Source organism: Morchella sextelata (assembly GCF_020137385.1).
Source record: "Morchella sextelata strain SCLS chromosome Unknown scls_14, whole genome shotgun sequence".
Classification (NCBI taxonomy): domain Eukaryota; kingdom Fungi; phylum Ascomycota; class Pezizomycetes; order Pezizales; family Morchellaceae; genus Morchella; species Morchella sextelata.
In genome coordinates, this window is record NW_025408629.1 from 1,331,473 (window position 1) to 1,358,658 (window position 27,186).

General features: G+C 47.3%; 6 protein-coding genes across 6 annotated transcripts; 5 read left to right on the top strand and 1 right to left on the bottom strand.

Moving 5' to 3' along the window:
• Positions 1–687: 687 nt before the first annotated feature.
• On the top strand, positions 688–1,536 carry H6S33_003217 (uncharacterized protein; the record flags this gene model as incomplete). The annotated part of the gene is made up of 2 exons (XM_044834583.1): positions 688–1,099; positions 1,178–1,536. 2 exons carry the CDS (start codon positions 688–690, stop codon positions 1,534–1,536), a joined length of 771 nt encoding a protein of 256 aa, XP_044692424.1.
• A 1,260-nt stretch (positions 1,537–2,796) lies between these two features.
• On the top strand, positions 2,797–4,329 carry H6S33_003218 (uncharacterized protein; the record flags this gene model as incomplete). Its single annotated transcript, XM_044834584.1, has 1 exon — positions 2,797–4,329. One exon carries the CDS (start codon positions 2,797–2,799, stop codon positions 4,327–4,329), a length of 1,533 nt encoding a protein of 510 aa, XP_044692425.1.
• Positions 4,330–5,972: 1,643 nt separating this feature from the next.
• On the top strand, positions 5,973–7,684 carry H6S33_003219 (uncharacterized protein; the record flags this gene model as incomplete). Its single annotated transcript, XM_044834585.1, has 8 exons — positions 5,973–6,245; positions 6,324–6,366; positions 6,427–6,570; positions 6,643–6,819; positions 6,895–7,145; positions 7,231–7,359; positions 7,430–7,472; positions 7,524–7,684. The coding sequence occupies 8 exons, from the start codon at positions 5,973–5,975 to the stop codon at positions 7,682–7,684; spliced, it is 1,221 nt and encodes a 406-aa protein (XP_044692426.1).
• Positions 7,685–9,674: 1,990 nt separating this feature from the next.
• H6S33_003220 (uncharacterized protein) lies at positions 9,675–11,499 on the top strand (the record flags this gene model as incomplete). The annotated part of the gene is made up of 3 exons (XM_044834586.1): positions 9,675–10,465; positions 10,527–10,605; positions 10,666–11,499. 3 exons carry the CDS (start codon positions 9,675–9,677, stop codon positions 11,497–11,499), a joined length of 1,704 nt encoding a protein of 567 aa, XP_044692427.1.
• Positions 11,500–16,833: 5,334 nt separating this feature from the next.
• Positions 16,834–19,369, top strand: H6S33_003221 (uncharacterized protein; the record flags this gene model as incomplete). The annotated part of the gene is made up of 10 exons (XM_044834587.1): positions 16,834–17,009; positions 17,065–17,677; positions 17,749–17,838; positions 17,897–18,001; positions 18,060–18,167; positions 18,233–18,385; positions 18,450–18,512; positions 18,575–18,775; positions 18,863–19,087; positions 19,142–19,369. 10 exons carry the CDS (start codon positions 16,834–16,836, stop codon positions 19,367–19,369), a joined length of 1,962 nt encoding a protein of 653 aa, XP_044692428.1.
• Positions 19,370–21,568: 2,199 nt separating this feature from the next.
• H6S33_003222 (uncharacterized protein) lies at positions 21,569–23,292 on the bottom strand (the record flags this gene model as incomplete). The annotated part of the gene is made up of 3 exons (XM_044834588.1): positions 21,569–23,038; positions 23,091–23,165; positions 23,218–23,292. 3 exons carry the CDS (start codon positions 23,290–23,292, stop codon positions 21,569–21,571), a joined length of 1,620 nt encoding a protein of 539 aa, XP_044692429.1.
• Positions 23,293–27,186: the final 3,894 nt, after the last annotated feature.

Consider the following 27,186-nt stretch of genomic DNA (forward strand, 5'->3'; position numbering starts at 1 on the left):
GTGCGGCGTACTTCCTAGGTTCCTGATTTGTTAGATACGTATTGCAAATGGGGGTTATTGAAGCCACAGTGATCTTTCAATTTGAGGGGAACCGTAGGCTCATATCTAAGTACACATTTTTCAAACCGATAGATGAAAACTACATGTACACAATGAGACAATTGTCGAAGTGAAGATTCATCAAACTTGATCTTACGCTGTGGTACCGGGGCCCGATTTCCTGCGGAAACGACAAAAAAGACACTAAGCCAAGCTGGGCGGGCCCTTCTTCATAGTATTTTTTTAGCGGAACACGTGACGTACTCGGCAGCCTTCAAGGGGGCCCATTCTGGGTGCACAGCTGTATAAGCCATCAAACTAACATGAACACATCTATTCCGCTTCACTGTCTATATTGATCTCTCAATCGTGCTTCGCTGCTCTCAAGGTACAAATAATTACTTTTTCTTATTCCACTTCAACTCAAGGGAACTCCTGAGCCCAGCCAGTATCGAATTTATGTTTCACAAAAATCCTCCTCATCCTCCTTCAGAGGTCAAAAACCTAGCCAGCAAAGATGTTGAAAGGATTATGATAACTGCAAAGAGTTCTCTGCGAGCGACTGGTGCAAATAACGTGGAGAGCCTATCGAGGCACCGAGATCTGGGCAACGGTGAGCAAAGTTGACTTGACTCGCGAAAAATTGGGATGCCTACTAAAGAGGTCACTCTAGATGAGAATCCTCACCGGTTCTCCAAACAGCAACACATGGGACAACCCAAATTACCCAACTACCAAAGTCCAGAGGTTCTCAGGCAACGTCACAAGAACCTTGCCAGTAAGCTCAGAGTTGTACAGGGCCCGATTGGACTTCAAAACGCACATCGAATCTTGTCAACTCCAATTCAGCAGTCTCAGCTCCGTCAGAGTGTTACCTACGACGAGCCTACCACCCCCCCAAATAAAAACCTCGAAGTACATATTCCTGGTAGTGACAGTACCATTGAGCAAGAGTCCCTGGATTCAGAAAGCCCTCCTCCACCCAAAGCTTCAGAACGTCCTCTTATACACGTTACCCGTGATGAGTGGGAGGCTGCTCTATCTCTCATCCTACTTCACCGTAAGTTCACGTAACACTTCAGGCCTTCAGAAAGTGGTACTGAAGACTAATAATACTCGTGTGTTTTAATACTGCTAGAGCATACTACCTACGCAGATGAAAATAATATTCCACGAGAGGTCCTTCGCACCACATACGTCAGCAGGTTCGGAAACACTTGCTCAGAGGATCAATTATCAGAAGCAGCAGCGAAAGCCATTGCAACAATCCCTCCAGGATTCGACAGCGAAGATCTGCGCTGGCTTATCTGGGCGGTGAAGCAAATGGGAACCGTGGTAAATGCTGATCATTTCCGGTTGCTGGCACGTGACTTCAGTATTCGTTACCCAAACAAGCAGGTGACCGCAGAGCAGCTGTACTACAAGTGGGCCACATGGCATGAGGAGATGAGTCGGGCTGATGGGCCTTTGATAAGAGACGAAAGGGTGGCTGGGTAGCTCAAAAAGGTTGAGATTGATTAATGAAGGAATGCGTGAGTGATATTCCGTATCTGAGTGGTCAGGGTTGGACTTTCACCAGCCATATGGCTAGCGTTATCTCAAACTGTTCATAAATGATTTTTCTTTTCTTGTACACAAGCTTCTCTTAACACCTAGTCCTCCGGATGTACAAACTGTCTATACGTTTTAAAGAATGAAGAGGGAATCCAAGATTTTCTTTTGGCCTATGTTTATTGAGTTCATACATGCTCCCACAAGCTTTGCGGCGGAGAGCTTCCGCTTTTGCCCCCGATGGGGGAAGATCAATTGTGTTCTCCAAGGAGTATCTTTGCGTTATCACATGTGCTGGAAAATATTTGCTGGACCTGCATGCTGCAGAGTGAGACTGCAGAGTGAGACAAATTGTTTCTACTTACACAAGGGGTGCACAGAATGCCCGCACGTATGTACTGACTAGCTTATATCCATTGCTCTAGTTGATGATGATTGGGTGAAACTTCGTTTCAAGTGCTCTGAGTCACGAATACAGAGCAATGATACCTCAAAGTATTTCATGCTATCAAAGAAGAGTCACTGATTAAATCCCTTGTAGACAGAACTGGCACCAGTGACTAGACTTATATAAAATTTGGTCTACAGTTCGGGGCGAAACATTTACAGGAAGGTTCTGAGCAAACTCGGAAAATTTGGAAAGTTTCACTTGTTGCACGAGTTTAAATATCAGCCAATCAATTTTTTACAACAACGTACTTGTCCATTCTAAGTTGCTCAGGTCTGTGGAAATGTTGACTGATTTAAATTACCCGGCGCTTACCACCCCCGACCTCTTCATCTCACTCTAGATATTCAAGACAGAAAACTACTACACACCTAAGTTATTCCTTCACAGTGAGATTTTGTTTTCGTCAAGGAAGGCTTTATCAACGTACAAGAGATACACTTTTGGTTTTGTATTTTTCGTGTCAAAGTGTGAGTGCAGAACCCAGCATGCTTCTTCCGAGCTACTTGGTCTGGGAATAAACTAATGCGTAGGTTTGAACATTCAGATTGAGCGAAAAAAAAAAAAAAATCTTTTTCAGCGTATTGCAGAAGTAGTTTCTAGAGAGAAAATCTTACGAATCGAAAGCAACACGCTGCCTGCAAGCACTGTAAAACACTGTACTGAGCTGCCTCAACAGATTTCAAATGTTAGTCACTCATGTGAGCAGGAAGTTTACTCCTAGAGAGTTAACGGCTTTGTGAACAGTTTCCAACCTCATGTCTCCACTTTTCTCTAAACAACCTCCCGCTACAATGGGCCCGCCCGCGAAGCCAAAGCAGCCAAAGTGGACCCTCGACGTTTCGGTCAAAGTCGTCTGTCCCTACTGCCGCGAAGACCCTCCAAATCTCATCGAGGAGTATTCTTGCGGCGATACAATCTGCGGATCATGTGGCCTTGTCATGGCTGATCACATGATCGACGAACGCGCTGAATGGCGCACTTTCAGCAACGACGACTCCAGCAAAGCAGATCCAAACAGAGTCGGCGCAGTCCACAGTGCCTTTGAAAGTGGTCCTGGATTCGATACCAGCATTGCCGATATGAAGGGTGACAGATACGCTCAGGTAATGAAAAGGACCCATAAAAAAATCAGTAGTTCCACTGAGAGCAGGTTCCTCGCTAGGGCCTACGCCGAAATCGAGATCTACTGTGGGAAGAATGGGATTCAGGACGATGTGAGGGATGTGGCAAAGCATATCTACAAGAGTGTCGATGAGGGGATGAAGTTGAACAATAGGTCCGCTGTGCATGAGGCAGTGGTTGCGAGTTGTATTTTGATCGCTTGTCGTCAGTGCAAGGTTGACAGAACGTTCCGCGAGATATTCCTTTTAACCAATGTGCCCAAGAAGGAGATTGGTCGTACCTTTAAGCGCATCGAACACTACCTCCTTAAGTCCAGTGGGGCCGTCCCGCCAGACGACGACAGTACCGCAGTGTCGTGTGCTCCTATGAATCAGTACATTTCTACATCCCACACTGAGGCTAGTAAAATCATGGTACGGTTCTGCAACCTATTAGGTTACGATATAAAGTTTACAGTAGCGGCGGAGGAGCTGGTCAAGAAAATGGCTGAGGACAGCACCTTCTGTGCGAGAAGCCCGCTCAGCATTGCGGGGGGCGCGATTTACACAATTGCGAGGGTTTTGAATATGAAGGTCGAACAAGCAACAATTGCGAGGTGTCTTGGTGTCTCTGTCCCAACTATCGCCTCCATGTTTAAGCGTATCAATGCTCATAAACATGAATTCTTTGATCCGGAGTATCTGAGAAAGATTGGAGGAAGCCTGGACTGTTTCCCTTACCTAGAGGTGGAGCCGGTCCCGACAAACGAAGAGACTACCGTAGTACCGCTCGCTCCAGTTAAACAGTACATTCCTACAACCCACACCAATACTGCAAAAAATATGATACGCTTCTGCAATATGCTAGGCTACGATACGAAGTTCACAGGAGCGGCGGAGGAGTTGGTCAAGAAAATGATTATGGACAGCACCTTCAGTGGAAGAAACCCACTCAGCATTGTGGGGAGTGCGATTTACGCAATTGCAAAGGTTATGGATATGAATGTCGAGGTAGCAAGAATTGCGCATTGTGTTGGAATCTCTAGCGCAACTATCACAAACGTCTTCAAGGGTATCAATGTTCGTAAACATGAATACTTTGATCCGGCCTATCTGAAAAAGATTGGAGGAAGCCTGGACGGCTTCCCTTACATGGAGGGGGAGGCGTATAGGTTTCCTGTGAGTTGAGGGGCATGGAGGGAGAAGGAAGATATCGAACGCAAGTAGTGGGTTTCGCTTGTAAGTGTCCCAACCAGAGCGACTATTTCGTCTGGTGCAAAGTGCCCCATTTGTTTTTTGTTCTTTCAACTACTATGCGACGGCATGACTAACGAGTGCTTTCCTTACGCGCCGTAGGAAAGAACCATAAAAAACCGTACGAGTAAGATTCTGCGCTCTCCAAATATTACGAAAATAAAGTTCTGAATGGGTGGGAATTGGGAGAAATGAATTAAGGAAACAAAGGAGCGAAGGAGATGGTGTAACTACCAACTGTTCTTAATATCCCTTGTAAAGAGTAGCAGAAAAACAAACTCATCTCACGAATGTTACTTTTGTTCAGGTAACTTGGAAAACGGTGTGTTTTTGAACTTCTTCCCTAGAATCGACTGATTTCACACTGAGCTGCCTTCCGCACGTCACACTTCGGATGACATTAATTTAAACAACAATGTAGACTAAGATAATAAATATTTCATGTTCTAATGAAGGGAAAGAAAAAGAACAAGTGAGACTTTGTAAATCAGAACACTCAGCTGTTCAGTTTGGGCCATCGTCTTGCGCTGTAGTTCTTTTTCCTTTTTTCTTTCTTTCCGCATTATCACTTTCTTCAATACCGATCAAGAAGAACGACAGGTAAGAGCCAGAAGACTATTCAATCTACGTCTTTCTGGACTAAACGTCTTGATATCCTTCTCTTGCATCAAGAACGGGGGAGGACCTCGATGCTGCTGGGTTGGATATCCATGACGTATTTTCTTCAAATGAATAGATACAAAACATCCACCTTGAAGAAAGTACTACCACCTCAAACCTCCTCTCCTTAGAGAGACATGTATCCTTGGAAAAAAACCATGCTGCATTTGGCTACCACCCCCGAGTTTTTCTTGTAAATATTGGTGGGGTAAAAATCCCCCTCCGCTCCAAAGAGTGCAGATCCAGCGTCGAGCTCACCAGGCTTACTTTCAATAATCTCGTCCAAGATTCGGTCCCGCGTAGGGCCTATTTGGATGAAGTCGGTAGGAAAGGACATTTTGCTTTCTCAACCAATATTATAAATTTTATAGCATAGCGAGAGAATGTTAGAGAAAGGAGGGAGTACCTGAGTGCAAAGCTTCCGTTTCTTTTCAAGCTCATCATAGAACCTGCCACCGCTGCCAACATCTGCTCTGGTATCAATAGACCTCCGCCGAGGACTAAGGAACCCGATTAGGGGGAGGGGGAGCAGGGCGGGAGTGTCTTTAAGAAGGTAAGTCTGAGATCCATCTCAAATGAAAAATGATTCGATTTATTCTTGTGGTTTAGTGTTGTAGGAGGCTTGCTCATTGCAGGAACACCATCATGAACGATCACTCGAATCCCCTTCTCTGCAACTCGCCGAAAGTTCAACACCCAAAGACCAAGCCCACTGAGATAGCCAATACCCAGAACACACACCTTGGGGGACAACACAGCACTCCTACCCATCTTCATGAATGACAATTCCCTCCCTTGACCCAACTCCCCCACTCTTCTTGATCCCCATGTCACAGCTTGATTACAATCATATCTAACGCTCTTTTATAACAATTACACCCCCACGCTCACTACACCCCCTCCCTCCTTTTTCAGCAATGCGAAACCTCACCGCAGACTGCGCAAAGGTGATCCTCACCCAGCTCACCAACACCAGCTTCGTCGAAGCCTGCGAGATTGCGCTCGACACCCACGCCGACGCCCACTCGCACTCTGAGTCCAATATAAACGACCACCATGGGCATGGGCATGGGCATGATATGATGGAGCATATAGAGCACTATACGCCCAGTATATCGATGAACGTCACCTTGTTTGTGATTGCGTTGCTGTCGTTTCTGTCTTCGTTGGTTATTGTTTTGAGTTGCAAGGTGGGTTGTTGTGCTAGCTGCCTTTGTTAGCGGTGAGGAGTGAGGGGTGAGGTTGCTGACGCGGGTGCTTCCATGTAGTTCATGAGATCTCTGAGGTACTATAGGCACAAGGTCCTACCAGGTATGTCTTTGTTTAGTTCTACCAGACATTGACAAAGTGCTCATGTAAACTCCGAAACAGGCCTGGCAACCAGCGACATGCTCCTAAGTCTCAACTTCCTCTTCAGCACCGCATTCCAGATGAGCGGCCGAGTCATCAACCAGGAACACTACCCCAAGCTCTGCTCCACAAGCGGGTTCTTGACACAGCTGTTTGTTGTCCAAAGTAATTGACCTCCTCCCTACTTTTTTTTTCCTGGCATTATAAGCTAATACCTATACTTCCGGTGAATTGCAGCCGATTACTGGGCCCTAACCATTGCAATTAACACATGGATCATGGTCGGCTGGGGCGGGAAATATGCCAAGTTCATCCGTGACAGCGTGGGCGTGATATGGGCAATCCCCTGGCTGCTTTCCATCACCTGTGCTTCCGTCTCTCTGGCACTTGTGGGATACGGTGATGTTGGCGCCTGTATGTTTCAACTCCTCTACTTAATAAATCCTACCACTTCTTAGTCGACACATATATATACTAACACCCATATAGGGTGCTGGTTCCAAAACGACGGAATGTCTCTCTTTATCAACTACATCCCCCGTTGGACTATCGTCTTTGTCATCATGACAATCTACATCTCTCTCTTCCGATACATCACCAAGTCCTCCGACTTTGACACCGACGATATGGAGTTCCATCGCCGCATCAGGGCGAGGGACGATACGATGGTGCGCGGCGGGGGAGAGAGCTTTGCGGAGGCGCCGGTCAATTATCAGGCTACGGAGAAGGATTTACGTGCTGTGCGTTTCTTTTGCCTTTTTTTTTTTTTTTCTTTTTAGCAATGTTTATCCCGGCGATTGAAAGGGTACTGACGCGAGAAAATAGGCCTCTTTCAGGATGATGAAGTATCCGTTGGCGTGGGCTATGATTTGGATTATACCTACCTGCGTGCATGTCTACCATGCTTCTGGCGAACAATGGGGAACTCCTCAGTGGTTGACTATTCTGGAGAAGGTGAATTCTACATTATATACCAACCTTCAATCCTATCTATTAATTTATTAACCACCCCGGTGTTGTCCAGGCCTGTGTTGCATCCCAAGGACTCATCCACTGCATCGTCTTCAGTATGTACATCCACCCCCGATCTTTAGTTTATATTACTTATACTATACTAGGCTTTACCGAAGATGTCTGGGAGCATGTAGGCGACAACTGGATCTCCATGGGCGGCGTGACCGAGATGGCCTGGAACCGCGAGGTCGACGAGGCCGAAATGTACCGCCATCGCTCTCCGGAAACTGTGGAGCTCCCTCCGATGGCTGGGGGAATGTTCTGAAGGGCAACGGGGGGGATTTGTACAGGTTTTTACTATAGGTCGTCTCAAAGTTTTTGATTTTGTACAGAGTCGGTTCTCCCCCGCCATAATAGTGGTCATGTTCATAATCGTAATCAAAGTCTTTGGAACTTGGGCTGCGGTGAATTGCCTTCCTTGCAAAATGTCAGATACTCTCTCCCACCCCGCTTCTTCCAACTTCTCTCTCTCTCTCAAAAAAAAAAAAAAAAATAAATAAAAAAGAACAGAAAAAAAAAGGGGTTTCTTGAAGGAATCAATCTATGGCCCTACAATACCCGATTAACGCGGCCGGACAGTGGAATTGACACAAGGAAGGTAATGTCACTACATGTACTACACGGGCGGGCAAACATACTTGACCTTAACCCCGTTCCTCCCAACATTTATCAAAGGTCAATGATACAACAGTTAAAAAGACCCTAGGTTTATCTCGGAGGCGGTTGGGTTTTGCGGTACAAATATAGAATTTGTGATGATCTGTGCAGCTACATGTGCTCGCTGTAAAAAAATCACCACCCGCTATCGAGACGAATACTTTGACTTTATAGTTATATCTACATACTTTGAAGCCTTAGACATGATGAGAGACGCCCTAAATACGTCTAGGGTGCGCATAGCTGTTGATCAATTTCGTTGTTGCGCTAAGTGAGTGATACCGCGTGACGCACTTCCGGCGCCCTGCAACACGTGCGCCCTCGTAGGCTTCAATACCATGGCGAGCTCAAAACTCCCCAAACCAAACCAAACCACCATCACCCGTACGTTCCCCAGCACTGGAGCCATAGACCCCCCCCCCAAAAAAAAAAAAAAAAAAGAAAAAAGAAAAGAAAAAAAAGGTCCCGACCCTCGCTCGCTTGACGACTAGAACAATCCCGATTCCAACCTAGCTAGCGAGCGCATGAGGCAACAACCGATCGGGTACACATCCCGATTGCGCAGCAGAAGCAGCAAGTATAAGCGCACGGTGTGGTGTGGGGCCGTCCATCCATTCATCCATGCAGCGCAACCAACCGGCCCACATCGCCGGAATGATGGAGTGTGTGAGCCGATACGGCGTACAGCCTCGCGCCGTTGGGGAACGTGTGCAGTGTCGCAAATGGTGGGTGGTAATATTTGCCTAGCAGATATCATTGGTGGAGGGGACGGTTTGTGATGGGTAGTTTGGGGGCTGTGAGTTTGTCTGTTGTTGGAGGATAGTTACGGTGTGCGGTGGGAGGAACGGTCATATATCAAGATTTCTTTCTCACCTTGGGACTATTAGTTGGTTACTATGTATGGCCTAGATGTGAGAAGGGAATTCTGACCTGCTAGTGACTCACTCGGCTCGCGAGGGTGTGGTTTGCCCAGCTCGGCAGTCTGCTCATTCCGATGTGTCGAGCGCACCCGATGCCGATCGGCCTGTGAATCTGAGAATGTGGTTGATATACGCTGTATGGGTGTCGAGTAAAGAAAGCTGTTGGCATTGTGTGGTGTGCGGTGCGGTCAGAGTGCAGTGCGTGAGAGCGTGTTCCGGTACGGCGTGCCAGGCGAATACGCATCGCCAAACAACACGCTCGATTCCCCCAGATGGTGAAAACCGATTTTCTGTTGCGGATCCTCGATTCGCACGGCGTCTTGCAGCACAGAAGCAGGTTACATGAAGGAAGAATGCATTCCGCTTGCTGCCCATTCCTCGCGGGTTGCTGGCCGGTAAGCGAAGGTCGCAGTCACGCCGTTCATGAGCCGGGCACGCGAACAGTCCGTGGTGCGCGGCGTGCAGCAACAGCAACGGACGGCGGGTCTTGGCCACGCGTGTATAAGAAGCGCAGGGAATCCCCTCGCTGGCCCGCGCTGTCCAGGAAACAACCAACATCGCAGTTCGCCTCCCTCCCTCCTAGCCCGGATCTCCGTCTGTCTCCGGCCAACAGCTCATATCATATATAAGAGAGAGAGAAATATCAACCACCTCCCCCCCCCCCCCCCAGATCCCAAAATGTCAACCACCACAGCAGACCCGCCCGAATGCTTCACCGACGAAACCCTCCACCTCTGGCGCCAGTACCCCGAGCTCAACGGCCGCTCGCGCCAGCGCCCCTCTCCCGAGAAGCTCACCTTCATCAGCGAGGTTCTGCGCGGCGTCTACCTCGGCGACGCCACCTCCTGCAACAAGTCGCACGTGCGCTCGCGCTACCGCATCGCCAACGAGACGCTCCAGTACATCCCGGAGGACGGGCGGCCGCCGCGCACCGTCATCAACGACGACGAGGCGTACGGCCTCATTGTCGAGTCGCACCTCAAGTACGGCCATGCGGGCCGCGAAAAGGTCTTCCACTACCTCAAGGACAAGTTCTACCACGTCACGCGCGAGGAGGTCGGCTGGGTGCTGAAGCAGTGCGCAAAGTGTAAGGCGCGCTGTAAGAGTGCGGAGGCGCCGTACGAGAACTCGCCGGACCCGGCCGGCGATGAGGATCCGGCGATGGCGGGGATGGATGGGGCGGCGGCGGAGGAGGAGGAGAATTACCTCCCCGGCGCCTACACGAAGAAGTTCAATGCGCTCCGGGCGGAGAGCAAGCTGGACGAGTCGGAGTGGATGAACCTGTGTCTGTGTGTGGCGAGAGATGTGAGAGGTCCGACGGGCCTTGACGTCATGCTCGAGAACGAGGATAAGGGGAAGGCTTGGGACGAGCATTTCAGCCCGCTTTGCGACATCTACGCAGAGAGACATTGGGGCACGAAGACGAAGGGCCGGTGGTGGGCTGGGGACCGTGCGGGGGACCATATATTGTAATAATTATCACTACACTCCGGAAGCTAAATGCGCATCTGCTGACACTCCGGCGTTTAGGATCAAGGATTTTCTCCGCCGGCTGTTCATGAACTTCTTCCAGAAAGAGCGCGTCCATCGGGCAAGGATTGCACGCAAGGCAAGAGACCGTCCCAATCACGGCGGGAATCATGTCTAACCTGTGTCTGTAAAACTATAGGCGGCAAAGGGAAAAAGGTCTGATGCCCCTTCCAGCGGCCCTGGTGGTGCTGGCGGTGGCCCCAGCGGCGGTACAACCTGGATGCGCTCCCACCCGCCAATCAAGATCCCCGCGACCCAGCAGTCCCACACAGACCAAGACAACAGCAGCCCCTGTGCGCAGAAGGGCCTCTCCAAAAAACGCCAGCGTGAAATGGACCCAACCTCTCTGCACTACACCTCAGCGAACCAAGTCGACGGCGAGCCAAGCCACAAGAACCCACGACTAGAGCGCATCATGGTCTTACTATCAAACGCCGAAAAAGAGCAGGCCGACGAGCCCCCGCCAGACACCACCACACACACACACACCCGCAAGCGGAACACCGCAAGCACTATCCACCACCACAGCCCCGTCTCCCTCGAACCCACCCCCCACGCCGTCTTCCGCCTCGACCCCATCGGCGCCGTATTCCCACCCATCCCCCCGCCCAGCGCCACCACCACCGCCTCCGGCAGCACCAGCAACACCCCCACCACCCCGCAGATCTCCGACGACCTGCTCTTCATGACATACGTGCAGCGCGACGAGCGGCGCCACGAGATCCGCCTGATCCGCGGCGACTCGCTGACGCCGCTGCCGTTCACGGGCGTGCTAGAGAAGCTGCGCAAGAAGCACCGGTTGGGGGCGAGGCAGGTGATTACGGCGGTGGTGCTGGACTTTAAGGGCAAGAAGCTGTGCATTGAGGCCGAGGACGAGGATTGTCAGTGTGATTGGGAGACGTGGGTGAGGGTTGAGGGCCCCAATGCGAAGCAGGTGGAGATGGAGGTGAAGGTGGCGGAGATGGTGGGGTGAGGGTGGTCTGGTGGTGATGCGGGTGGGGAGAGGGTGTTTTTTTTCTTTTCTTTTCTTTTCTTTTCTTTGGGGTTATGCTTTCGGTTACGACGAGGTGGTGGGGCGTTGTGGGCACCGGCGTATAGGAATAAATTGCGATCCTCTAAAGTACGGTATGGAATGGGTTTGTGATTGATGCCTGCTGTAGTAATTAGTTTTGTAAGACTTACAGCTTAAATCAGAACCTGAGCATTACACCGTAGCAAGATGGCAAGACGTCTCACACTGTCTAGGCAGACGAGGTTTTCTTTTTCATAGAGTGATTCGCAAGTTCGTGGTGGCGGTTTATGGCGCCCTAGTCAGAAGAAGTAACAAAGGATAATGAAAATCTTACGGAACACTGGGGAGTGTGATAGAAGAGAAGTGGTCTTCCCTGTGATATAAATATTTCTTCTTCTTCCTGAGACCACCCAGAGAAATAAAAAACATAGAACACACCGATTTATCCGTCATTTTACTAGAGCGATCAGTTTCAATGGTGATGTGGTCATTCCTTTGCGTTCGTAAGGTGCCTTGTCGTATGATCAGTGCATGTAGCATCTGCTGCGTTCGTGGAAATGTCAGAGAAGGGCGTGGTGACGTCTCACGAGTACCATTTCCCCCCAACGACGCTCCTGAATGCGGGGCAGCAACCTATACACTAACTAAAGCAATGCGCGAGTACTATAGCCGAATGCAATCCTTAACTATATGACTGGAACCTCACGACCACAACTATCTATCATGCTTGGTGCTGAAACATCCACGCTGGCTAGGGGTCTTAACTATGCGTAGCAAAACGTTTGGGAGGTTTACCACAGTGTCACAATAACACCTATCGGTGAAATGATCCTGATGGCAAGAAACAGTTCGAGGTCGATCACTACAACCGGTAACTAAGGTATCTCAAGCTCATGATTTATCCACACAAGGTAATGATTGTGAATCACTGGAAGGAAGTATATCACTGACGATAGCGATAGACTCATGAAACAATTTAAAGAGAAATCTTTGTTTTATAATTAAATTTACAGAAAAAGAAAGACACACCCCCCAGATGCTCTGCCTACACGGCAGACACCACAGAATCTCTGCCTACACGGCAGGCGCCAGAAGGCTTGCCTACACGGCAGGCGCCAGAAGGCTTGCCTACACGGCAGGCGCCAGAAGGCTTGCCTACACGGCAGGCTCCAGGAAATCTCTGCCTACACGGCAGGAGCAAAAGAATCTGCCTACACGGCAGGCGCAAAAGAATCTGCCTACACGGCAGGCGCAAAAGAATCTGCCTACACGGCAGACGCCAGAACGTCTCCGAGCAGGAGCCAGGACACAGGATCCTTTTTCATACTTTAAAGGAACGAATTCCACCTGTACAAACAGAATTAGTATTAATGTTTCAATATTTCAAGGTTATGAGAAGAATAAGACTGACCAAATACCTCCAACACCTCACACCCAAGAGGGGCTTACTTATCCTCATCGTTCGCTGTAGAGTTAGAACTACTATAGGTACGAGAATATAAGGTCCTTTTCGCTGTCAGCCTTTGTTGGAGATGTTCATTGGTAGAGAAACACCTGCTTACCTTCCTATTATAGAACCTAGACCAGGAGGCCATGAGATGGCGGTGTGAAGTGCCACACCAAGAGGCCATGAGATGGCGGTGTGAAGCGCCACACCGAGAGTCACCGCCAAAGCCCAGACTCGGAGGCCATGAGATGGCGGTGCGAAGGTTCCCGCAGAGGGGCGACTGATATGCCCTCGTGAAGGTCAAGAGATGCACACAGACCACCGCAGTTAAGGGGCTTGCGCAGCTAGCTGTTTAAACGTCAGCCAAGGCACAAAAATGGAGCATTGGAGAGAAAGACATACTTTAGAGGTCCACCTCGCGCCTGGGTTTGTGGGAACGCGGGCAGAAAATATGCCCGGCCCGTCCCCAAGGTCCCTGGGATCTTGTGCTCTCCCAACAGAGAGCGAGAGACCACAGAGAGTCTGCGTGAGCAGGACTTCAGTCATGTGTTCTGGATAGCAGTCAATATGTGTCATGTTAAAGCTGAAGGCTAGGTAGAGAGGGGGAGAAATACCTTCCTGGACTTCTTCCAATGAAAAGAGGTCAAGAAAGCCGGAGGACCCTCGTGGAACGCTGAGCTTAAAGAGGACTCAGTCCCAGAGGGACCAGATACATTGCACTCTCAGAGGAGAGGCAATACACCACACGAGGGGAGGGAAGGGATGAGGAGGAGAGAGAGGAGAAGAGAGAGAGAAGGGTGAAACGGAAGAATGAGCCCTCGATGCTGAGTTTTGGGGGAAAGCGATATTCCCATCTCCTTGGGCTCTCGTGATAAATTAAGGCCCGGGAAGGGGCGAAAAAAACGAGAAGGAATCGGTACTCAGAAAAGAGGTGTCGATGTCTCTAGGATAAGAATGATGGATAAGGATGAATAATGGAGAAGAGAAAAAGAAGGAGAAGAGGAGGAAGAGAGGGATTTTATACTCTTAATTTCCAAGCCTACCTTGGAAGCCTACCATATGACCTTCAGGACAAGTATAGCATGATTTGACCGCCGAAGAGCAGGATTTGGCCGCTCCCAAGGGAGGGATTTGGCCGCCTATAGGAGTACCTTGCTAATGAGAAGGTTGGGGGGGGGAGGGTGGGCGGGTATGTAAGATACGGAGACTCTCCTCACATTGTGAAGGCTCGCATATTCACGGCGCCTGTGCTGACAGTGGGTTCAGGAGCTAGCCATCTCTGGGATTTTGTCCTCGAGGCGCACGAGAGAGAGGACCCTTGCTCGGTGCGTGCAGAGGAGCGCTGCGATTGCTAATTCTATAGCGATGAAAATCAAACGGATCGAAGCTCGATAGATATATACCTCTCAGGATTGTGATCTTTAGATTTGACGCTCGGTGAAGTAATTAATCTACGTATATCTGCATTTAATTCATTTCCTACAGGAGGCATTTTAGAACTGAGAAAATCCTCAGGTGAAGGATTTCTATTGATTACATAGTACGATCTCATATTTCGAATCACATTTAGTGGGAGAGAACCACTACGTAGTCATTGACACGCAATGTTATTGCGCATATCGAGGGTACAAGAGATGCCCAGGATATGCATCTGAGATTAAACCTTGTTTGAATATTAATTCATAGCAACGGGGACTGAAAAGGATTCAAGATCAAAGAAGAAAGACATGAATCATGATTTATCACTCGGAGAGCCAATGATGTGTTTTCCTGGTTTGGATTTGTACTGGGGAGCCTGCGGGATTTGATGTGCAACACGAACGAGGAAGATATGTGTTTTGTTTCTTTAAGCGAGCATAGTTCAAAACCGATATTCTATACAATATTCCGTAGTCGGAAGACCGGGGATGCAGGTATCCGCATTTCGGGAGTCGTATTTCCTATTCAACTTCAAAAGAGAGCTCACTCTATCGCTTATCAGAATAGTGCATGGATCTACGGGGTTCGAGCTCCGCGTCCATTCTTGGAAGCACTATCAATCAAGTGTCCAACACTCCCGGAGCCGCACTCACACATTCCGTGTCGATTTCAATGAGCTAGGAAGACCAAACGTGATGGTCGCGGCGATAGAGAGTCCCTACTCTATCTACTTTGTATTGAATCGCGGGACAAACAGCTTAAAGGAAGCATCCGGTCCTTAATAAGATATAGAACCCTCCTCACCTATTCGAATATGGAATTGTGATAAGCAGTGCTCTACAGTCTACTATCTTATGATAGACTGTGTGCTCATAGACATCATACCCTTTTCTTAGCTGCCTATTGACTGTGCGTAAAGCATGTCAATTAAGGGCAAAGGCGAGGAGTACTTTCGAAATGGGTCCGGCCCAAGGTTGGGGTTTATCATTGATCGATCAACACAATGAATTGAGAGTATAGTGCAATATATGCTAGGACCTTAACTAGCCATTACGCTGAGGTGATACATCTTGTTCGCTATAGGTAATCACACACTGCACCGAACTCTCAAAACACCACCGTGAACGGCTTCGCAGAACACAAAGTAAATTTGTATACCCAGGACTGTTCTTGAGTTCAGGATATTAAAATTTATGTACGGCAATCTAGTGTTCCTGCCTTGATTGAAATAGCACTCGCATAGTCCCATGTATATAATGCAGGCTTTATTGACCCCTTTCGCATTCCCGCATCATGGTTAATCACTCGCTTATGGCTGCCCGCTTCGGTTTGGCCTTGGAGTACACAGAGAGATTGACCTATACTACAAGAGATACGTGAGTTGAAAGGAGCACAAAGCCTGAAAAGAGTCTAGGAACAAGCGAAGTAGACGGCATTTTCCGATAACCGGGGACACATCGTTCGGATTTTTAAATAGTATGTCAAAGTCTGTATCGAAGAATTCAAAGAATAGGTATTGGAAGAGCGGTATTCTATAAAAAGAAGCCAAGTTTCGATTGGGGATCCTATATTTCTATAAAGCATGTAGGGGCACCAGTTCGCGCGTGAGAGAGGGTGAGTAGCGGGTAATCCTGAAGTAAGACGATAGCTTCTAGCTCTTTAGTATTCCAAAATCTCTGTGTCATAGCTGGCGTAAGATGTGCTACTCGTACACGTGGTTCTTTTCCTAGAATCTCTGTTTAATGGAAGGTGGGGCGTGGAAGTCTTGTTCGGGGCATTTCCGAGTGATATCTGGTGACTAAACACTGCCGGAAAGGAGTGCAGCGTGTTGAAGGAGGGGCGTGTACGTTGGTTGCATCAGAGACTTTCCATCCTGTCGTTGATGGAAGTGCCTGCGGGGCTCTCCGGCGGGTGATTGAAAGCTGGTCGAGCGGGGGTCCTGAGGCATTGCGACTAGAGTGTAGGACGTTGTCGGCGATTAATGTTGGTAAAGTGGCAATTGGGAAGTGGTCCCACTTTGCTGCTGTAACTGGTAGTCCCCCAACTCGTGCCAACCTTGGCAAAGCCTACTTCCCACCTTTAATCCCATACATCCACAAAGAGCTACCTACCCCCTTCCACAAACAAACATCTCTTTACATCGATCAGTAAACAAAACTTCATTCATCCAATCTCCATCGACTTTCACCAATCAATAGACAAATCTTGATTCGTCTAAGCTCCGTCGACTTCCATCACTTGTTTACACTCAACCATTCAACATCTCCAGTCTGATCACTTCTAAGTAAGCCTAACCACCCCCGATAACCTAATAATGCCACCTTGTCACCCTCTCTTGTACCTTCCCCTTCAACTAGCCGTTAGATCTTATGTAGCAGCACTTTCTGGGGTCTATCTAACATCCACCAGATTCTAGAATCATTTCCAAAATGACCTCCATGTCGTCCAAGCGTATCTCCAATGGTGCTATTATTGATTGCAGCCATCCGAGCAAGCGCTCGGCTTGTAAAAACATCCATCGAGAGACCGATGCCGCTAATGGCATTGCGTTGCCGTTCATCATGTTTCGCCAGCTCCCAGCCAAGCCGGCTGAGACTGTCGCGGAGTATGTTCTTCTTAAACATTGCATCTTCCATCAGCAGCTAACCGGTTTAATGCAGTGTCCCATCCATCTTCGCTTCCACTTCTCCTCCCCCGCCCTCCGAGCCGGCCAAGTTCGTTCCAAGCCCTGAGGCCCTCGAGTTTCTTTCCGCTCTATTCTTCAGGTCCTACGTTGCACCACGATTCAAGGTTCCATTTGGTGTCTACGACCCGGTTGATGCACCCTGTTCTACCTATGTTGAGCCTGAGGAGCAACTATCTCTCCTTGCTCACAAGCTACAAAGCTTTGACATTACTACAGTCCATGTTGAATGGACTGTCATTCAAGTCGAGACTCCAGCTCTTGGCGCTGCGCCATCAAAAAAGAAGCCGGATAGTCTTGATAAGCTGTCTGCTCAGCTGACAAAGAACAGTCTCGAGTCCCTCAGGAAGGAGCTCGCAAAGCCCAACGAAGCTCTTACAACTCGAGTGACAAAAAGAGTGTTCTCTAAACGTTCTCGTCCCCTTGTCCAACTCTCACCTCTTAACATTGCTTCATTGACTGCCATCCATGATGATAGTGCTACATCATCCCACCGGTCAGACGCATCTAGTGTGTTTAGTGATTCTGATGATGAGGACTCTCGCTCTGGCACAACTTACTGCTCTTCCGAGAAACAGCTACTCAAACATGTAAGTTGACGGAATTCATTCAAGATTTCGTGATTGGAATGCTTGTTGACTTCGTTTTTTTATCTTTTAAGTCATCCCTTGTATCTGAGTCAGTTGCATCTTCTACCGCGGATCCAACTGTTCGTGATACTAGATGCAAGAACGAGTCTGTGGAAACTCAAGTAGGCTTCTTATCTCCTCCTACCTTTAAATTGCAAACTGACAGGTGTCTCCTTCAAGGAAGAAAATACCTCTCTTAAGGACGATCAGTGTGGTAATCTCACGTGTAATAATACCTCTACTCGGAAGCCCTCCATCGGTGAGGCTCGGTCGGGTCAAGATGTTGTGTGTGAACAAGCTCCTTACCCTTTGCGTTTTCTCCTTTACTAACTGAGTAATATAGAAGCTCGATCTGAACGTCATACCGGAAAGGTATAATAATAGTATCCCTTCGGACCTCGCGCTTGACGAGGTTCTTCAATGTGTTCCAATCGACCACGACATGATTGCAGTATGTTCATCATTTAATTCACTCCTTTCTCCTTGAACATTGAAACTAATACAATAGTTTTCAAGGACCAGATAACACCACCTTGCCTACATAATAACGACGTGACTGAGGTCATGGAAACTACTTTGATGCAGCATGAAGATCTATCTGAGGCAGAGGTACCATACAGCGAGATTTTATCAGAGGCAGAATTATCTTTTTCAGCAGATATTACACAGGTAGAGATTGGAAGCATCTCTTGATCCTACAATTTCCTAAGACTAATATTAGCTTGCTTACCAGGACGACTCTCTGCTTGATGAAGAGAATCTGGTTCTTTCGCCGCCTGAAATAGCTATCGATCTTGTAAGCACACTAGTTTTCTCTCAAGTGACTTGAAGACGTTGTTCACTAATGTTCTTCCTCAGGTCCAAGAGCCTCGTGTGACGGATATTAGTTTCCCACAAGCATGTGACACCTTTCCCGGTGACACTTATCTGGCTGGGCCGTTCTTGAGTCCGGAAAACAACCATTCCTATACCGAGATTGCCTTTGCCCAAACTACCCCTATTTTCGATAGTGGCGAGCCGTCCACCCCTGTCTGTAAATTGTTTCCTGACTCCACTCCTGTGAGATGCGAGGTTGGCCTTTCTCTATTTGTTTTACCATGTTAACTGGGTGACCGTCTGATATTGACGCGTTTTTCAAATATTTAGCTTCCTACTTGGGCGGTTGACGCTGCGCCGGAATATGAAGACTCTGATGGATGTGACTGTGCAGAAGATTTTGATGAATGTGTCTCTGAGGATGACAGGGGCACTAACGATCAGCCTAAGCTGCGTTCTCCTGTCATGACTGATGGGCAAGAACCTGATGCTCCAAAAGTGATTGCGATTTCTCTTGAAGGTGGAGACAGTTCCACAGGCGTATCACTTGATACTGTAAGCCAATCCTTTTCGATTAGGAGAGCAACGCTAATCCCTTCACATGTGTAGACCTCGCCTTTGGGAGATATTGACGCGGAATTTGAGGCTCGGGGGTGGACACTTGGGGGTAGCTGGCAAGATGATGATGAGCTTGACGACCCTGTGCCGTCTAAGTTACAGGTAGTCAAGCAAGTTATTCCTTCTGCTTATGAGAAATCTCGGTTTGGAAATATTTGCAAGAACCTGAACATCACTTGTGTGAGTGATGGGTTCTATCGTTGGAATCCTGGTAACTAGGACGAGGGGATACCAAGGATGCGAAGGCACTCTCTTCAGAATATTTTTAAGTTATTGATCAGAGTTCGAGTATCAAATCTCCCCTTAAGGGCTTTTGATCTAAATATAAGGACATCGGTCTTCATTTCCCAGGCTTCTTTCTACGTAATATCTATTTATATCCTCAGTCTTTTAATGGAGATTATTGCAGTCCCAGGTTTAACTCTCTATGCTTCCGTCTCTTCATGTGACCTTCTTTATTGTTCCCTTCCTTAATTCTTGGTGCCTCAATATTAAAGGTCAGCAAATAGGTTCAAATTAACTTGAAAATCGGCACATGTGTGTGTTTAGTCCTGTTCCAAACAACTTACAAAGCAACTACAAGTTAACTTAATTCTACCAAAGGCTGTGGACCTCTCAGATTGAGGTTATTTCCATCACTAAAGGCGTCTTCCTTGAATAATACGCCGGGACTTCCAAAATCTATCTCGCAGGAGTTGTCCCGTACCAAACCCAGTTCGGCCTAGCGTACATTTGATCAATTTCTCAATGAAAATGCGGTTGGGTGAACTCGGATCGTCAAGTTCAATAATCAGACCAGGTCTAGTTTGAGACAACTCTCAAGAGGAGCATAATACTCGGAAACTAGCTCTACAGCGTAAAAGAAAGAATCAGATACCTAATACATATTCACCCTCGCTCGACGTCTGAAGATGGCAGTCATTCTGGTTTGCTGTTCATTACAAGTGCCCCCCCCAAACAATCTTGCAGACAAAGCTGTGTGCAAGTCTGCTTACGATCGTTAGTTATCACAACACCAATAGCACAGAACTCTTTCTGCTCATGTCGCTGGAAAGAAAACACACTCTCAAAGTGCAGGTTCTGGAGAATAGGGAGAACTGTTGAGACCTGATTTTCTTCACGGATCCCGCCACCGCAGCACTACGAGCACTCCGTAAGTCTCAATTCAAATAACATACACTATCCAGCTACTAAAAATAATAATAGTTACGATCCTACGCACCTAGAAGCCGAGTTGTCAGAAATCGTCTCGGAATACAAAGAGGGCCAAGACCTCCGATGCCAGCGCAGAGATTTAGTAATACCAGCGCTGCTTCTCCGGTGACCAAAACGAGGGGTCTTGCCATTGAGTAAGGGGAGATCTGAGCTAAGGATTTAATGTAACTATGGGCTCCGGACACGAGCTTGTAACATTTTCGGGAACGGTCTCGTTTGTGTATTGGCTGGTGGAGGGTGGCAGGTGGCAGGTAGTTTTAACCTCAAGACTTGAGTCAAATCTATTCATTTCGATTTTTAAGGGGTGCCCTGATAATGAAACTCTAGAAAGCTGCTTCATCGCTGCCCCCCGGACAGCGCAGAACATGCTTGAGTTCAATATAAGAGTCTCAGCTGTGGGTTGATGGATGTACTGGTGAGGAGCGGCCTCCGGCCGCATATAAAATTAAAAATCAGTTCGAGGAAGCGCCGATATCAAAAGAAAAGTATGTAAAGATCCAGAAAACTCACAGCTCTATAGAATGGTGTTTCAAATTGAACATACAGATACAATGGTATTTCGAATTGAACATACAGCTCTATACAATGGTTCGGAATAGAGATCGATTCCTCGCACGCAGTCGGGGCCGCCTGCCGCTGCGCGGCAGGCTGGGCCCCTCCTTGCTCGCGTGAAGTGTTAGTTTTGGAAGAGCTCAAGAAGAACCATTGATGGCAAGTATAAAGGTTATAACGTTGGTCAGAGGGGCTATTATATATCATGACAGAACTCGTGGTTTGATGCCTTAAGAAAACATGTATGAAAACATGCATGTCGTCTTCCTTAATGCACCGATTCTTTGTGTATCGACAGCTGTAGCCCACCGGACTATACTCTAGAGATGGGAGGTAACTAACCAGCCAATAGAAACCTTTCGTGAGGACAGAGATACCTGACTATTCTATTTAGATAAGATTACAGGTGGAGAAATAAGATATATTGCGCGATTGCTTGTTCAAAGATATAATACTTTATAATTGTTTGCCGTACACTTCCACCAAAACTATGATGAGAAAGAAACCTAATAACAAAAGACAAGAAATAAACCATAGAAAAAAGGTCTTCCCAGCAAAGACATAAATCCTTGCACATTTTCAAAATACCTTCCAAACTCAAGCAACGGTTGAGATCCAAACTACGTTCTCTGATCTTGCCACAGGTCGGAGCTAAGAGTAATCCATCAGTTGATATATCTGGCCATTATACACTAATATCCTAGCCTGTTCATTAACTTCCACTTCCCATGGTTGGGGGTAGACTGTGTGCGCAGTGCTTGCTTGTCCCTCCCAGTATACCGAGTTCCGCTGATAGAGTGGTGTCTCACTATCTGCACGTGCACGGGTGGGCGGGGACACATATGCGTTGATGGGGTGTGGCGATTCTGGTACAGGAGAAGAATTGTTCATTGCTGTTGACTCATCTGTTGCATTTTCTGGCGTCATATCGCCGGGTGGTCCCTCCGAGTGGTCCATATCCTCATCACTAGTATCGGAAGAATAATCATACGTTTCCCCTTCTTCAGATCCCTCCCGAGTACATCTCCCCGTAGCAGCATCTGTACTAACCCCACCTTCTGCTCCGTCTTCATTTGCGTCTGGTTCAGTTTCTTCATCTTCCTCCATGTCATCGTCAGCTATCTCGAGGTTCGAATAGTCAACTCCCATCCCTTCATCTTCTGATGTATCCTCGTCGTACTCCGTGGAACTGTCAAGTTCCATCTCCGAATCATGATCGGGCGAGTTGATAGGTCTGGCTTCACCGTCAGGCGCTGGCGATGGCACGAATATCTCTATTTGAGAACTACCTTGCGGAGACGCTCTCTCAGGGCTGTCCCGATAGTTACCGAATAGAGAGCTAAATGATGGTGTCCGACCGATTGGGTATGCTTCCCAGGTTGAGTCCTCCTGTGACAGAATATAATGGTCACCTACAGAACTGCTGGGATCAGTTATCAAAGTCAATGGTGCATCTTCAAAATCATAGTCCTCTATCTCATTGAGCTCTTCTTGGTTTGCTTCGGGCGTCTGGACCTCCTCGAGACCAGGAACTGAATCGTATGTTGGGTGTTCTGCGTCCCCACTATCGGAATCTTCTAGTGCGGCCCCTAGAAGCTGAGTGAGTTCCTCGTCGCTCTGCCACTCATACCCCGGGATAGCCTGTAGTTTATTCTCTTCCATAGATGAAGGTTCTTGAACATTGCCAGCCTCATGGAATCCGAGAGCCCCTGACCCACCAATGCCGAACGAATTAATTCCGGAGCCTATAAACTGGGCATATTCGCATTCAGCCTCCTCAAGAGCCATGGAGAACAGTGTAGGGTTGAAGTCTGGTGAAATATTATCTTGGGCTGGGATAGTTGCCTCCAGCGCCTCACGCGCTTTCCCTTTTTCTTGTGAAACATTCCCACTAGTTGGTTCCCGGGAGGCACTACTCGTTTCATCGGGGGTAACTTGTGTAGGGTCTTCCCTCTCTGTTGCGTCTGATACTCCTGGTGATTGACGAGAGCGAGACCCCGATGAAGGAGGGGTATCTAAGCTGGTGCTTCCTTCAGTGAAGATAGCGTCCCATTCTTCAGCACTTAAAGATATTTCCGCAGACCCGCATTGTGCGTTATTTACTTCTGCGAGAGGCACAAACTAGATGGTGTACTGTCAGCAGAGCAAACCACGTGAGCATTTGTTGACTTACAATAGGTTCTCCATTGTCCAATGTTACCTCCATGGTACCGCACTGTACTCTGTCTCCTCCGGTGAGTGGTACAACCTAGATAATTCAATACAAGTCAAGGCAATTACCTGGGCGTAGATTTACTTACAGTGAGATCCCCTTCCCTATCTTTTGGGATTTTAAGTTTTAGAGTAACATTTACATTATAGTTTAGATCTGCCATTGCTATAATTGTTGTGTTCGGTATTTGATAGGATAAACAGGTATTCTTTAATTGATTTGGATGTGTCTAGGTGAGGGAAAGATACTTGAGCGCTGAAAGGTTTAATTATTGGAATCTGAGATAGTATCTATTCTGTTTGTGAGTATCTTGTGGTTGAAAAAGATGGGGGTGATGCTACTGATATACTACTCGGAGGGGGAAATTACCACTTTGAATGGTAACCAGATACCAGAGGAGTGAACATAGCTTAAATGATAACTACAAGAAACTTTAATAGTTGAATCTGAATAAATATTCTATTGATTCTTCACCCTATTTTGTGATGTAGTGGTTGGCGGCTTTGCTTGACATCTGGAGTGAAACCACTATCCCGGGTCGGCAGATATGTTGTGTGCAGTACCTCCGCACTTAAAGGCTATCTGTTCCTTCATCGAAAAAATAATGACACATACTCCGGGAGCAATTCACCCAGTGTGTGAGATAACTCTATCCTAGTTGGTCTTTTACTTGATACTTGCGTCGGAGGAAGACCTATAGGGCCCACTGAGGCTGTGAGCTCTATAGATCTCACTTATGCGAAGAAGAGCATGAACTTCAAAGTACCAACGTAAGAGAACTAACTTAAGCTTTCTACATCAAGAGATACAGAATTGTACATACTTCAATGAATGCCAAAAACACGCGGAGCCCACCTTCGATGTGATGAAGACACTGCGTACCATGGTGGTGAGCTGCACAGACTCCTCCGAGACCCCAACCACCGCTTCTTAGGTTTTACTTCAGCGGAACAAAGTTTACGACCGTTATGGTCGCGTCCCGCGGGAGCGAGCAGGTGCTGTAAATATGAACCGTTGCGAGATTCTCGCTTTGTTCTTACAAATAGTTCATTCTCTCTACCATAGTGGCGACAATGGTTTTAATAATTGAGGCTGAGGGTTGAGTGGCCATCCGCTGGCCATGTTCAACGACAGCAGAGAGTAGTCATAGATTTTGGCTCAGTAACAGGTGCGAACCGAACTAATTTTAACAAACCTTTAGGACTGTAGTTAGAGACATAGCCAGGTGATCTAGGTAGGTTATCGCAAATGAATGGTAGATTTAGTTATGGGTAAACGATAAATTTCTGTGGAATCGGCCTGAGGAAGGTATGGTGCGCCCGCTCTTAAAGGTAACCGAAGATTGCGCAAAGTCGATGGCTAATAACGTTTCGACGAAAAAAGTTAAAAAAAATCAGGAAAGAGAAAGTCAAGTACTAGTGATGGAGTTTAGTTCGTTTTTCCTGATTTTTGATATCTATGCTAGTTGTAAAGTTATTAGAGCTTGAAATTCGGTATTTTTATATGTAAAAAGCGCCAAGACTGAGCAAAGTGGAACAGTATTATGCCCATTTATACCCCCTCAAAAGTGAATTGCGGCAGGAAAGCAGCAAATTGGCTAGGAATAAGCCTTCTCATTGGGCTTGGAGTTCACCTTGCAGCCACGATTGTTCCACTTCCAGATACCGCCGTCACCTTTAAGAGTGTGCGCACCATACGTGCTTGGAGACATCGGCTTGGCACGAGTGTGTGTGTGTGACATCATTTCATTTCTGGTTCTAGGTACAGAATGGTCGCATAAAGTATAAACTATGGCGTACGGCTTGGCACGAGTGATTATCCATGCAATTATATATGGAGGCGAGTGATATTAGATGACGGGATATCGTTATCGTGGTGCTGAAAACTGTTTATTTTTTTATTGAGGTGGTAGTGGTGTGGGTATTTAGACTCTTAGAACTCCACGAAGATGGTAAAGAGCGGTAGGAGAGATATTCATGGTACACGAGACGAGGTAGTAATGTAGAGATTCATGAGTAATCACTCGCTTCTCCAAATGACAAATATTACGAAGGCTTAAACCGTTACCCTTTTTGTTGCCCCGCTCGGTGGAGGGGAAGCGCCCCCCATTGACAGATTCCCACTGGTGGGGACAGTGCACCTTTCTTCTAGTACGGTTATACGAGACAGTATTAGCAGTGGCCTGCCCCGCGACCGCGAGTTACTGATCGTGCGGAGATCCATTGATCCTTTTACTCCAATTACATACAATTGTATCTCTCGAGCGCACTCCCCAGGCAAAGTTCATGAGGCCTTTTAATTTTGTCTCTATCGCCCCTCCTGAAGGACCGTAGTTGGTATGTCCAGTCCAAGACCGCCCCCCCCACTCTGCCCCTCCATTAAATAGACCTCGTGATTCTTTTTTGAACTAGTTACCTGTTGGTGATCATCCTATACCCCGTTGATAATTCGTCTCCGCAGTTAAATAAAACGCAAGAGTTTATATACCGTTTGGGGGTGGTACTGCGAGTTTGGCGGTGCATTTTTGGTGGGGTGAGCCGGTTGCCACTACATTTCTCTCGTTGGTATGCCTGCCCGCTACCAACCTTTGGTGGGGTGGGCTGGTTGGTATGCGGGGTTAGAGTTCCTTGCTCCTCAGACAATCAGGTCGATTCCGCGTACGTCAGAAAATAATCCAGTACATGTATTTACTATACTATAAAATAATATGGTCTGAAAAGGTTTCGCTCAACCGGCCTAATCCTACATCCGGCTGACCATGCATGGGGTAGACTAATTGGCGAAATAATGTGCGAGAAGCTAAGATAGTTAAATGTGGTGACGCTTTCGTGTATAATGTACGTTTTCAAGTTCCAAGTACTCCTCACTCTCAAAAAAATATGTCGCACTTCCTACCACCACTGCTGTGCGGAAATTATAAACAACATCGCAGCGCATGTAGATAGATCACAGGTTCAATTCTCTTATTTTATTTTGAGGTTGCCTTTTGGCCTTTATCAATCACAACACACCCTACTACACCCTTTAATTGCAATGAGACTTTTCTGAGGAATAGATTGGAACGGACTGAATCTTCTCTGCGCTTAATAGCAAGCACACCCGGAACGCTAGATCAGATACACATTTAAAAGTCCCGTCTTCTGCCACGGTGCTAGATTCGATGCCGTTTGAAAATGATTAATAAGGTCTTCTTTTGAGACGGAACCCACGCCGGTCATCGGCTTACCGAAGTCAGAACGGTGGTGACTTCGAATTGGAGAAATGTCGCTGCGATCTTGATATGTGCTCAGGGGTATGCTTTGTATATCCAAACCTGATATCTGATGTATACTATTGATTCAAGCGCTTAATATTCTAAAGCCAGCGTGTGGTAGTTATACCTTAATTTATCATAGAATATCATTCATCGGATGGGATATACGGAGATATCTCTCAGAATCGTACTATTCCCCCTTGCGATAGTGGCAGCAGTGGATAAGGACTCCACAAGGAGTATATGTAGGGGTTTAACAGCATCAGCGTTATTCTACTCGATGACATAACCTGAACCTAGCTTGCTTACACGCAATCTGCTATTCGAGAAGTTGGTATGAGAAAGCAGAACCCATGACCACGTTTGTTTGGATTTGGGCTCAAGGATAGCTGATCCACTTATTGAATGAATGCTCATCCTAGACTTGTTGCCCAACCTACGACGTTTTAGGTTTACCCACAGCCAGGGAGATGTGGGTGCCTGGCAATCTTTTGCACAAGACTTTCCGCCTAAATGACGTAATATTTTCTCTTTTACTTTCTCTGGGTGTAGCGGGGGTGATGAAAGGCTGTCTTGTCTAACCCCTGAGTAATAGGTATTATATTGTAAACGTCCGGGAGTGTAGGCTTGAATTCTGCCCCCGTGCGCTCCTGCAACAAGAGGGTTAGTCGAGGGCATATGGGTCAAGTCATTTGTGCTCTCTAGGTATTTACAGCTACCGTTAGAATTAGAAATTAAAGAGTAATCTGTTTTGGTTCTCAGTAATTAGTATGGCTATTACGTCATTATATGTTGTGGGGGTAG